Here is a 14,050-nt window from a genome sequence, read left to right as displayed (position 1 = left end):
TTTTAATTGAGTGAGCCATGTTCCTAGGCGCTCATTGTATATGCAAACCACAGATAGCATGTGCATTCAAAGGGCATTAAAAATTAATAATCCTAAGTATTTTAAAGATTTAAAGATATGCCTTGGGCATATTTGAGGTAAAATTCTCTTTGTCATGTTTTTTAATTTAGAACCTCATTATGTGTGTATATCCTATGTAGCCCTAAGAAAAATGAATACCCGCCTTTCGTAAAACTTGTGTGCTATCTTATAAAATTTTACGTGAACTTGTGGGAACTATTCCTTCTTCTTTGTGTACATTTTGAACACTTCATTCCTCAAGTTTCTATAGTGGAAGATTGTAGACACATGGGAGCCATTTGAGAGCTAATCCATGCCCTCTCAGAAACAACCACCACTCTACAAAGTTATGCTCTTAATTAAGTTTCTCAACTTGCCTCTTTTGCTATATACACTCCATAGATCTGGAATGGACATGGCATGGTTGCTTCTCCATCAAATACTTTTTCCATGGGGTAAACGATATTATCATGCTTCTCTAAGTCTTAACTAGTATTCGGGTGATCATTACCATGGGTGTGGAATGTTATATAGGCAATGGATAGATCTAAGGTCAATTTAGGGTCCATTTGGGGTGTAGACTTTGTATGAGTCATCAATATCTATTTGTGTTTCTAATATGGACTTTTATCTATGAGCCTCCTATGAGCAGTTGTGTTATACACACACACACACACATGTATTTAAATATATATATATATGTGTGTGTGTGTGTGTAATACACACACACACACACACACACACACACATGTATATATATAATATAAATGTATATGTATGTGTGTGTGTGTGTGTGTATATATATATATATATAATATGTACATATATATATATATATATATATATATATATATATGTATGTATGTATGTATGTATGTATGTATGCACACACACATATATATGTGTGTGTGTGTGTGTACACATGCACGTGCATAGTGCATGCACCATGTGTTTGTGTGTGTGTGTGTGTACACACGCACGTGCATAGTGCATGCACCGTGTGTGTGTGTGTGTGTGTGTGTGTGTGTACATATGTATGTACGTTCTTACGTACATACATGTATATATGTATGTATGTATGTGCATTGTGTGTGTGTGTGTGTATTTTTCCTTTGGAGAATAAAACTAGAACCAAAAATGCCCCTTGTAGCCCAAACCCCACTCTTTATGAAAACATTATGTGGATGATCAAACACACACACAACACAAGCAGTCCAATAAAAGACAGAGAAAATTGTAAAATGTAATTTTACAAGAAGTACCATCATGTGAGGCCATGTAAAATTGAAAACTTGAGGGAGGGGAGTGGCGACAAAAGGCTGGTTTCTGACCATCTGATTTTTGAGCCTGGAATTTTTTTGATGATTTTCGGTGCAGGGACAAGGTGCAGTTATGAAGGCTCTTCATGTGTCCCTCCCACCAGTCAGTGTGCTGTTGTTAAGAACACACACACACACACACACACACTCGCCTTGTCTTAATGCCTCCCCACCCTCCCTCATTTTCTCCTCCTCAGTAGCTTCTTAGTGCCCTCCCTTGCTAATCAAACACCCCTAATTGCTGTGTAATCACCTCCAATCCCTGCTTAATCACCTCCTCTTGCATCTCTTATTAGCTGCAACCTTCCCTATAATCCCACCTTAATTAAGAAGTCCTCATGCTTGTCAAGATTCTGAAAACAGTAGCTTCTGTGCTTGCATTACAGAGATCAGAAGAAGAAGATGATGATGATTAGGGTTAGCTACTTGGTTTAATATTGGTCTAATCAGCCTTTTTTCTGCTAATCTTAGCTCATTACATTGCATCTCATTCTATATCAATTGCAATACTGTTTGCAGCTCCTAGCAGAGGGGATAATTAGCTTTAATGGGCATCATTATCATCACATTAGGCCTAAGTAAGCTGCACATATGCAGCTTCTTGCTCCTCTTATTATACCTTAATGCAACAGTATTACAGCCTATACAAGCTGCAGATCCTCCTCACAAAGCTCAAGGTATAAGTAGTTCTGTCTGCCATTGCACATCAACTTAGTTTCTTTAAACTTGCACTAATCACCTAATTGCCCTCCTTTTTTAAAGAAATCATTTGCCATTGCATACCAGCTTAATTTTTTGTATACTTATCACCTGATTATTCTTTTTGTAAGAATTTATTGTTTAGTAATATGACTGCAAATTGGGATTAGTAATAGTACAGATTTAGCCTATCACTACATTAATCAAGCATGAGTTTAGGGCATAATAATCCAGTAGTTTTTATAATCATGAGTTTAGGGCACTAGTTTTAAGGTTTATTTATTTTTAAGGAATCATAGAAATTAAGGACTAATTACCTTGTTTTTTGAACAGGAAAAGCTCCTCCCTTCCCTGCAAGATGCTACTCACCTATCATGCAGATGGTTAAACAAGAGGTATTATCTAATTCTTGTCAATAATCTACTGTGTCATGATAATTAGGGTTAACAGGATTACCATAGGAGGTAACCTGATTTCGACATTAACGCATATAATGTGGAGAGCAGATTACTTTGATTAGGGCTAGTCCTAATCTCTAAATTAACCTAACTTCCAGATGAACATGTATAATGAGGAATTTAGGTTATTTGTTTAAGCTAATTCTACTTTAGGTTATACTTATTTGTCTGAAAGGTATGATAATGGCAATTATAAAATGGTCATAAAATGACTAATTAAATTAGGTTAACCTAATTTCAAACGAGTAAGCATTTGGATCATGCTGATGGATTTGCTGGTGTGTTGTTGGATGCATTGATCAATGAATGGCGATTATCATAATCTAATTACAGTAGATTAACCTAATTTCAAACTAGTAATTATTTGGATCATGCTGATGGATTTGCTGGTGTGTTGTTGGATGCATTGATCAGAAACGGATGCTAATGAATGGCGATTATCATAATTACGGCAATGTTAAGATTAATGTTGGGTTAAGGAAGCGGATTGGGTCGAGGCCACCCTTGTGCAGGGACAAGTGCAACGCCTGCTTCCCATGCGAAGCTGTGCAGGTGCCCAGCCCCATCAGCAGCAAATCATCGTCACTTAATTACAAAGAATCGTCATTAGTGCACCTTGATTACTCTAATTACCAACCCGAAGGCTGGAAATGCAAGTGCGGCACCCGAATCTTCAATCCTTAATTATGATTATCAACCTGTTAATCACCTTCTATTGTCGAATGCAGATTAATTGACACTTCGGATGCTTTGATTTGACTTACTATCAATAATTAAAATCAAATTGCAACAAAAACCACATCAATTTACTGCCATATTGTACGTACGCTCTTCAAGGAGGGCCGACTTTATAGTTTAATTTAACGGAAACTGCCATTTTGCGAGTACAAAAGTAATCAACGACTCCTTGTGGGTGAAATTTACGCTTTCATTTCATATCATATCATATATATATATATATATATATATATATATATATATATATATATATATATATATATATATGTTGCGCTTGGCTTGATTTTCCCCCCCCCCTAAAATTCAATGCAGCTTTTTGAGTGTATTGATTGGCTCAGCTTGTTTTAAGCAACAGCCATGATTGGGCATGGTACATACATATGTATATATATGTTACATATATACATATATATACATATGTATATGTATGCACATGCCACACACACACATATATATGTATGTATGTACATGTATATGTACATATGTGCATATGTCTGTATGTACATGTACATATATGTGTGTGTAATATATATATTCCACACATACATATGTATATATATATATATATATATATATATATATATATATATATATAGATAGATGTAGATATACTACATCTATCTATATATATATATATAGATAGATGTAGTATATCCTTGTGGGTGAAATTTACGCCTTCATTTCATTATATATATATATATATATATATGTGTGTGTGTGTGTGTGTGTTGCGCTTGGCTTCATTTTTTCCCCCCCTCTAAAATTCAATGCAGCTTTTTGAGTGTATTGATTGGCTCAGCTTGTTTTATAAGCAACTGCCATGATTGGGCATGGTACATACATATGTATATATATGTCACATATATACATATATATATACATATGTATATGTATGCACACACACACACATATATATGTATGTATGTACATGTATATGTACATATGTGCATATGTCTGTATGTACATGTACATATATGTGTGTGTAATATATATATTCCACACATACATATGTATATATATATATATATAGATAGATAGATAGATGTAGATATACTACATCTATCTATATATATATATAGATAGATGTAGTATATCCTTGTGGGTGAAATTTACGCCTTCATTTCATTATATATATATATATATATATATATATATATATATATGTTGCGCTTGGCTTCATTTTTCCCCCCCTCTAAAATTCAATGCAGCTTTTTGAGTGTATTGATTGGCTCAGCTTGTTTTATAAGCAACCGCCATGATTGGGCATGGTACATACATATGTATATATGTCACATATATACATATATATATACATATGTATATATGTTACATATACATATATATACATATGTATGTAAATATATATATATATGTACATGTATATATACATATATACATATGTATATATGTATGCACACACACACACATATATATGTATGTATGTACATGTATATGTTATGTCACATATATACATATATACATATGTATATATGTTACATATACATACATACATACATATATATATATATATATATATATATATATATATATATATATATATATATATATATATATATATATATATGTAAATATATATATGTATGTACATGTATATATACATATATACATATGTATATGTCTGTATGTACATGTACATATATGTGTGTGTAATATATATATTCCACACATACATATGTATATATATATATATATATAGATAGATGTAGATATACTACATATGTAATATATACGTATATGTATATATATATATGCATATATGTATATATGCATATGTATATATGTATATATGTATATATGTTATATATATATATATGTATATATATATATATATAGATGTAGATATACTATATATGTAATATATATGTATATGTGAATATATGTACATACATATATACACATATATGTATATATGTATATACATATATACATATATATGTATATATATACATGTATATATATGTATATACATATGTATATATGTATATATATATACATATATATGTATGTATATATATATACATGTATATATGTTGGATATGATAACTAAGCTATGAAGATTGATCAAAACATACTCAAGGTGGATTAAAGATTGTACAAGACATCATGAATTTGAGGGACAAAAATTGGTATATGCAGAAAATTGATATGAGATTAACACAAGAAGACACTAATTGTGATTAGACATGAACCAAACTTACATAATCACTTGATCACGACTTGTACCTTATTTAGAGACTCCTCTACCCTATTTTCAGTTGCATGGGTTGCATGAACAACATGCACCAACCATTTGTAGGCTTTACACACCAACCACTGACCACTAGCCTATCAACCACATATTAAATTGGACTAAGGAGTTGGGATTACATTTATCCAACAATCCCCCCTTAAGACCAACTTCTTACAAACATGAATCAAGTCTAACAAACCTCCTTGACACAATGAGTAAGAGTCCCCCCTTAACAACAACATAGGGTAGTGTACTCTCCTCTACAATTCGTCAAGTTGGACCAACATAAGTCTTGACTCAACCACATACATAACATAATCTAAAAAGCATACTCCTCATCTACATCTTTTATACTGAGACTAGAACAAAGATTTGTTTCTTCTTGTTGGTTGACTTCTTCAACCACATGTGTCTTTGCTTGATTTTGATCTTTTTGGTACCACTTTGAGGATGGATGATTCGTCTTTCCACAATACTCACAAGGATGTTTGGAGAAACAATCCTTAGTAAGATGATTTGTACGACCACAAATAGTATACTTCTTCTATGCCCCGATGTCGTAGTAACAGTATATGCATAAGGATCTATCACATCTTTTGTAATCTTCTTGTCTTCTTCCTGTAAAGAATTTATGATACTTTCCAAAGAAGGGACTGGCTCCTTCTCTTTAAGTACTGTCACAATTTGTCTAAAGCTTGAAGGTAAGCTTTTAAGCAGGATAGCAATAGCATCTTCTTCAGGAACAGGATATTTAACATAAACCAACTGTGTCATTAAGCTCTTCAACCTGTTAATCAAAGTTGCTAAATTTTCATTACTCTCCATGGTTAGATCAATGTCATGAGAATATATTTTAAGTCCTCTAGAAAAATATTATTTATCCCCTCTTGAGTAATTTGGGGACGCCTAGGTTACTGTTGCGTCATGCCAGCTAGGTTAATATCGTGGGTGATACCATTATAAATATTAATACGTGCGATATATGACGTATGTTTGAGGCCACCTATGATTATTTCAGTTAGGTTTGTATGGCAGGGTGATTCCTGGGGTAGTCATCATGAGTTGGTGATTCCTGGGGTACTTGCGCCTGGTAGTCATCATGAGTTGGTGATGATTTGTGCCTGTTTAATATTTGTGGAATTAATTTAATAATTAATTGGGCTTATATTTTCAGGTGATGAAGACTATGGAAATTGAAGAGTTTACTTTAGAAGAAATGTCTTGGTTCATCACATTTCATTTTTGGCAAGCATAGTAGCTTGCAACCTTAACAAATGATTTTTCCATTTTGAACTTTAGAAAAGATACATTTATTATGTGGAATTTATTAAAGCCTATGGCTTTACCCTAGTCCCAATATTTGACACTCTATTTTTGTAAAAGAAGAGTGTCGTGCTCTCTAAAAAGCACATCTTGTATATTTTGGGGGCTATGGCCTAATTTTGGTGGAAAAAGAAAGCTAATAAAGAAATACTCTTGTGTGGGGAGAGGCCACGCACAAGAGGGGGGAAGATTGCACCCAATATGGTCTATTGAGCTAAGTATTTTAATTTTGTTAAGTGTTTAAATTTCAATTGATTTGATTTAGTTGAAGCTTGCAAAGCAATGATTTTTATGGTTGAATCAATTCTTGTGAATTCTCTACTCTTCCACAATCAATTCCTAGAATAAGATTCCGATTGCAGTGGTATCAGAGCTTGGGCTAGGAGCTTTGTGGAGAAGGTAGGAAAGGGCTTCAACTTCTCAAAAATCAAGAAAGTGCAGGAAATTATCCAGTGGACAGAAGGGTGTTTTGTAGGTCTTTACCCAAAGGTCAAAGATTCAAAACTAGATCTACTCTTAAACCCACTCACCACCCTGCAAAACCATCCCTCTCTATCAAAAAGTGGTTTTTCTAAATACTCAGTGAAATCAAAATCTGACCGCATGGATGAAATCCTCATAGCCAAAAACCTCACGGGATTCTCTCAGAAAAATCAGAAAGCTTCAAGCATGAGTAAATCTATAATGGAGGGAGCAGGTAAATCTCTGTAAAAGCCATTAAAAAAAATTCTCAAAAGAAGATCCATGGAGAAGAAGCGCACGGCGACAGCCTGCCGGCACAAATCGGCGTGTGGAGGAGATTAAAAAAAACCACAAGCTTTAATCTCCATAAGCTAATCAAGCTTATGGAGGAGATTAAAAAAAACCACAAGCTTTAATCTCCATAAGCTAATCAAGCTTAATCCTTGTTAATCCTAATCTTACTTTTCCCAATCCCCATGCAAGTCACATTACTTTTTGGGAGTCTTTACTTCTCTTATTTTCAAATTTGAAGAAAAATACAAAAGGTTTCCAAATCTGAAATTTTTGGGTGCAGAAAAGTGATTTACAGGTTTTAAAAGGCTTAAAAATTGCCTAGAAAAGGCCAGAAAATTCCGAAATCGCTTCTGAAAAATTCTAAAAAATTTCAGAAAATATTATAGAGATTGGGCAAGGTTTACAGGACTGTTTCAGTAGGTTTCAAAGTGCAGAAAAATTATTTCATCAACAATTCGACTAGCCCAAGTCTCTTGAATCACGCGAAATCGTTCGGGATTTGTTTGAAGCGACGAGAATTCAATTCAGCCATTGAAGAGCGTCTTTGTTCAGCTTCAACCAAGATCAAATTGCGGGAGAAAAACAAGATAAGTACTTACTTTTGCTTTATTAATTTACATCAAATAAAGTAAAATTTTATTTATCTACATCATTTGCACAAGCACTATGGCAGATTTACCTATCTCACCATCAATTCAAGAGCAACTCCTTTCTTTACAACATCAAATTGTAGAAGAAAGAGAGAAGCGTATTGAATTGGAAAGACAGCTCACGAGTCGTAGACGCAAGCGTGACTCTTCGCTATCTTTTGATGACGAAGATGACACTATTCAAAGGGCTGTAAATGCTACATTGCAAGCACAAAGGTCACAAAAAGAATCCAAGATTAGTCGGAAAGCTTTCACATTTCAAAATTATGATGGAAAGAAGGATGCTAGGGTTATTTTAGCTTGGCTTAGTCAACTAGATGACTATTTTTCTGGAGAAAAATTTTCAAAGAGTGATAAGATTAAATGTGCAGTCAATCATTTGGTAGACAGTGCAGCTTTATGGTGGAGTGTAATAAAGCAAGGTCGTGACAAGCTAGATTCTTGGAAAAGATTTCAACGGTTGGTTGCACTTTTTACCCTCACAATTCAAGTCCAAAGTTAGGCACCAATGGGACACTTTCCATCAATTGGAAAAGGAAACTATGTCACAGTATGTAGAAAAGTTCTGGAATACTTTATTACAGGTGCAGGTTGTGGATAGAGTCAGCGAGAAGGACCAAAAGAGGAAGTTCATATCGGGCCTTAGATCTACCATTAGGGCCGATGTGAATATGTTTCAACCTCATTCACTATCTTCTGCAATATCTTTGGCAACTAATTCAGAACATAAAAATGGTTTTCCTAAAGAGATTAAAGCACATGAGGGTACTTCTTCTAAACCATTTACTAAATCTTTTTATGCTTCAAAGAAGATGTATAAACTAGGTTATGACAAAGGTAAGGACGAGGCTAAAGGCAACATGAGTACCAATAAGAAAGTCAATGATAGCAAACCGAAGACATCTACTATTAAATGTTTCAAGTGCCACAAAGGACACATAGCACCGAATTGTCCGGAGCATACTAAGAATTCGACACCAGCAGCAGCAGCAGCAGCTCGAGTCAACATGATTGAAGAAGATGACAATGAAGAAGAATCATTCAAGCAAGAGGGTAATTCCGATCCAGACTACTCAGAACAAGAAGGTAAACCTCATGTTCATTCTTTGCTTAAAATAAAAGAAACGATAAATGGACATGAAGTTGTTATTTTGCATGATGATGGTAGTACACATGATTTCATTTCTGAAAAGGCACTTAGAGCATTAAATCTTCATTCTTCACCTACGCACTATAAAGTCAAAACAGCATTTACTGGAACAAAGTATAATTGCATGCAAGAGGTGAAAGGTTTGGGTTTATGCATCAAGCCTTTAACAGAAAAGAGAGATTTCTTAATTGCACCTTTACAAGGGGTAGATATAATTTTGGGTATGCCTTGGAGACACAAATACAATCCTATTATAGACTATGACACTCATAGCATTTCTCTAAGGAAGGACAATGAAAATATTATCCTCCAGTGTCAAGTCCAAGGAGAAATGAGTCCTTTGTTGAGTCACACTCAAGCAAAGAGAGCTCTAAGAAAAAGAGACAAGACTTATATGGTATGGGTTAACCAACTTGATGCTGAGTCTGACACATCCAAAAGTCCAAAGTTTGATCTTTTTATCTCCAAATTTAGTGACTGTTTCATGGAAGATCTACCTCCAGGATTACCTAAGTCTAGGCCTGAGGATCATAGTATTGACTTATTGCCTGGAAATTCTCCGCCTTGTAAAGCTCCCTATAGAGTCAACAATTTAGAGCAAAAAGAAATCCAAAGCCAAATAGAAGACTTGCTAGAGAGAGGCCTTTTCGACCTAGTAGTTCACCTTTTGGAGCTCCAGTACTTCTTGTTAAGAAGAAGAACGGAACTTACCGAATGTGTGTAGACTATCCTGCATTGAATAAGATTACTGTCAAGAATAGATATCCTATTCCTAGGGTAGATGATCTTCTTGATAAGCTTAGAGGATCAAAGATCTTTAGCAAGATTGACCTAAAGTCTGGGTATCATCAAGTTTGTATGACTCAATCTAACATTTTCAAGACAGCTTTTAGAACCCAAACTGGTCATTATGAGTTTTTAGTTATGCCATTTGGTTTGACCAATGCTCCAGCTACTTTCAGCCGTATGATGAATCGCATATTCCTTAAGTTTCAAAGTTTTGTTATAGTGTTCTTTGACGACATTCTTGTTTTCAGCAAGGATCGACAAGAGCATAAACAACACTTGGAACAAGTGTTCAACCTTTTGAGAGAAAATGAACTGTATGTCAATCCTGAAAAGAGTTCTTTCTTTCAAGAAGAGATTGAATACTTAGGTCATATAGTGTCGGCTGAAGGGATTCGTGTAGATCGTAAGAAAATTGAGTGTATTGCTTCTTGGCCTACGCCTAGAAACATATATGATCTTAGATCTTTTCTTGGCTTATGTAGTTATTATAAGAAGTTCGTCAAGAATTTTGCTTGTATTGCTCATCCTTTGACTGAACTCCTTAAGAAAGCTACAAATTTCAATTGGACTAAAAAGCAACATAAATCTTTTGCAACACTCAAGAATGCTTTAACACAAGCACCAGTTCTAACACTACCTGATTTTCAAAGACCATTCTTTATAGTAGTGACTAGTGGCAAAGGATTTGGAGCTGTTCTTATGCAAGACAACCATCCTATTGCTTATCAAAGTAGAAAGCTTAAGCCTGCAGAGCAAAATTATAGCACATATGACAAGGAATTAGCAGCAATAGTGCATGCTTTGAAAATCTGGAAGCATTACCTAATGGGCTCTGAATTTCTCATCAAGACAGATCAACAAAGCATTAGGCATTTACTTACGCAACCTCTTATTTCAGATAGGCACATCAAATGGTCATCTTTCATTCAAAGTTTCCAACCTATGATTCAATACCAACCTGGAAAAGAAAATGTTGTTGCCGATGCTTTGAGTCGAAGACCAAATATCAACAACATTTCCATTATTGAAAGTGAACCATTTGTACTTATGAAAGAAACTTATGAAGTTGATCCAGATTTTTCTGAAATATGGATCAAATTGCGTGAAAACAATTGGACACCTCAAGGAAGTTATTCTCATAATGATGACTATCTTTTCTTTGAGAAAAGATTGTGTGTTACTCAACCTTATAGACAACTTGTCTTGGAAGAGATGCACCAACCACCATTCGTGGGACATAGAGGAGTTTTCGCAACACTTAAAGTAGTTTCTCGAGAATTCTTTTGGCCTCATTTGAAGAATGATGTAGCTAAATTTGTAGCTGAATGTAACATTTGCCAAACAATTAGAAGCTACAAAGGCAAAGCTTTAGGATTGCTTATGCCTCTACCTATTCCTGATAGACCATGGGAACAAGTGTCTATGGACTTCATTTACAGGCTTTCCTACTACTTCCAGTCACCATGACATGATTTGGACAATAGTGGACAGGTTTAGTAAGCAAGCCTATTTCATTCCATGTAAAAAGACACTAACTTCTCAGCAAGCCGCGAACATATTTGTTAAGAAAATTTTTGTTCATCATGGACTACCCAAAGTGATAGTTTCTGATAGAGATTCTAAATTTTGTAGTCACTTTTGGGTTGCTCTTTTCTCAAACTTAGGCACTAAGTTAGATTTTTCCATGGCTTTCCATCCCGAATCGAATGGACAGACCGAAGTCACAAATAGCACTATCTTAGATATGCTTAGAGCCTATGTTTCCCAGCAACCTAGTGCATGGGATAAGTACATACACCTACTCCAATTTGCTTATAATAATACTCCTCATACTGCTACTGGTCGAGCACCATTTGAGATCATCTATGGTAGAGCTTTGCCTATTCCGGCTACTAGACTCTCTCATAAGATTGAAGCTGCCGACCAATATGTTAGAGACTTTTGATCACATTTTATCTGAAGTGCGTGATTGTATTGCAAGAGCTCAAGAGAAGTATACATCTCAAGCAAATAGGAAGCGCAAAGATTTTTCATTTCAAGAAGGTGATTATGTACTTTTGAGAATTGAAAAACGGCGATTAAAGAGTGTGGAAAAATTCCCTGCAGTGAAGCTAGCGCCTAGATATTACGGGCCATTTAAAATCCTTCAAAAAATTAATGATGTGGCCTATAGGCTAGAGCTTCCATCTAATTGGAATATCCACAATTCTTTTCATATCCATCTCTTGAAACCTTTTCGAGGAACACTTCCTACTCACCCAACATATGAGGAACCACCTCTTATTGAAGGAGAGGAAGAAGTACTAGTTCCTGATGCTATCATTGACCAAGAGATAACAACAACAAGAACAGGTAATCAATACTTCAAGTATCTTTTGACTTTCAAGAATCATCCTCAAGAAGATGCTAAATGGATGCCTGAGAAATTTTTCCGAGTTTACCCTAAAATTCTTCATTCTTTTCAAACCCAGCAAACCTGCAATTGAGGACAATTGTAAACTCAAGCAAGAGGGATGTCATGAGAATATATTTTAAGTCCTCTAGAAAAATATTATTTATCCCCTCTTGAATAATTTGGGGACGCCTAGGTTACTCTTGCATCATGCCGGCTAGGTTAATATCATGGGTGATACCACTATAAATATTAATACGTGCGGTATATGACGTATTTTTTAGGCCACCTATGATAATTTCAGTTAGGTTTGTATGGCACGGTGATTCCTGGGGTACTTACGCCTGGTAGTCATGAGTTGGTGATGATTTGTGCCTGTTTAATATTTGTGGGATTAATTTAATAATTAATTAGGCTTATATTTTCAGGTGATGAAGACTATGGAAATTGAAGAGTTTACTTTGGAAGAAATGTCTTGGTTCATCACATTTCATTTTTGGCAAGCATAGTAGCTTGCAACCTTAACAAATGATTTTTTCATTTTGAACTTTAGGAAAGATACATTTATTATGTGGAATTTATTAAAGCCTATGGCTTTACCCTAGTCCCAATATTTGTGACACTCTATTTTTGTAAAAGAAGAGTGCCGTGATCTCTAAAAAGCACATCTTGTATATTTTGGGGGCTATGGCCTAATTTTGGTGGAAAAAGAAAGCTAATAAAGAAATACTCGTGTGGGGAGAGGCCACGCACAAGAGGGGGGAAGATTGCACCCAATATGGTCTATTGAGCTAAGTATTTTAATTTTGTTAAGTGTTTAAATTTCAATTGATTTGATTTAGTTGAAGCTTGCAAAGCAATGGTTTTTATGGTTGAATCAATTCTTGTGAATTCTCTACTCTTCCACAATCAATTCCTAGAATAAGATTCCGGTTGTAATCAAATAGTTGCATCTTCAAACTGATCTTGGAATGCTTTGCCTTTGCACTAAAAGTACGTTCTAATGATTTCTAAGCTTCCATAGCTGACTCAACATCATCTCAATATAATGAATAAAATCATCTTCTAAAGCAGTAATGATAATACCAAGTGCTTGTTCATCTTTTGCTTGAAGTGCAGCCATTGTAGCTCTTGTAACTGCAGCAGAAATACCAGCTTCATCTTCAGTAAGTGGCTTGACCATACTCCACAGATTTTTCTTCATGAGGTAGCCCTTTACCTTGATTTGCCAGGTATGGAACCCAGTTCCGTTGAATTTGTCGGAAAATTTGGAACTCATGATGATGAAATATGATGATTAATGTTGAAAACTTGCTCACATAGATGATTTAAGCCCAAATAGTAAAAATATTATCAATATAAATCAAAATTGGTATCACCATGTTGGAGGAGCAAAAAATGTAGGAAAAGGGGCGACTGGAAATTAGCTTCGTACAGCAGCTACAGTGCACCAAATATCACAAGA

At 34.8% G+C, this 14,050-nt stretch overlaps 1 protein-coding gene across 1 annotated transcript; it reads left to right on the top strand.

Moving 5' to 3' along the window:
* Positions 1-1,509: 1,509 nt before the first annotated feature.
* LOC147607397 (EPIDERMAL PATTERNING FACTOR-like protein 3) lies at positions 1,510-3,415 on the top strand. The gene is made up of 3 exons (XM_086790528.1): positions 1,510-2,056; positions 2,412-2,473; positions 2,951-3,415. The coding sequence occupies exons 1-3, from the start codon at positions 1,927-1,929 to the stop codon at positions 3,218-3,220; spliced, it is 462 nt and encodes a 153-aa protein (XP_086646654.1). The 5' UTR covers positions 1,510-1,926; the 3' UTR covers positions 3,221-3,415.
* The last annotated feature ends 10,635 nt before the right edge of the window (positions 3,416-14,050 follow it).

Source organism: Cibotium barometz, chromosome 55, assembly GCF_041138505.1.
Source record: "Cibotium barometz isolate CiBa-2024 chromosome 55, ASM4113850v1, whole genome shotgun sequence".
Classification (NCBI taxonomy): domain Eukaryota; kingdom Viridiplantae; phylum Streptophyta; class Polypodiopsida; order Cyatheales; family Cibotiaceae; genus Cibotium; species Cibotium barometz.
This window is presented reverse-complemented; position numbering and strand designations above follow the sequence as displayed.

Coding starts and splice junctions, on each gene's coding strand:
- LOC147607397 (XM_086790528.1), top strand. CDS start 1,927: ATGGGCATCATTATCATCACATTAGGCCTAAGTAAGCTGCACATATGC. Junction 2,057..2,411: donor TCCTCCTCACAAAGCTCAAG/GTATAAGTAGTT, acceptor TTTTTTGAACAG/GAAAAGCTCCTCCCTTCCCT. Junction 2,474..2,950: donor TGCAGATGGTTAAACAAGAG/GTATTATCTAAT, acceptor TGCATTGATCAG/AAACGGATGCTAATGAATGG.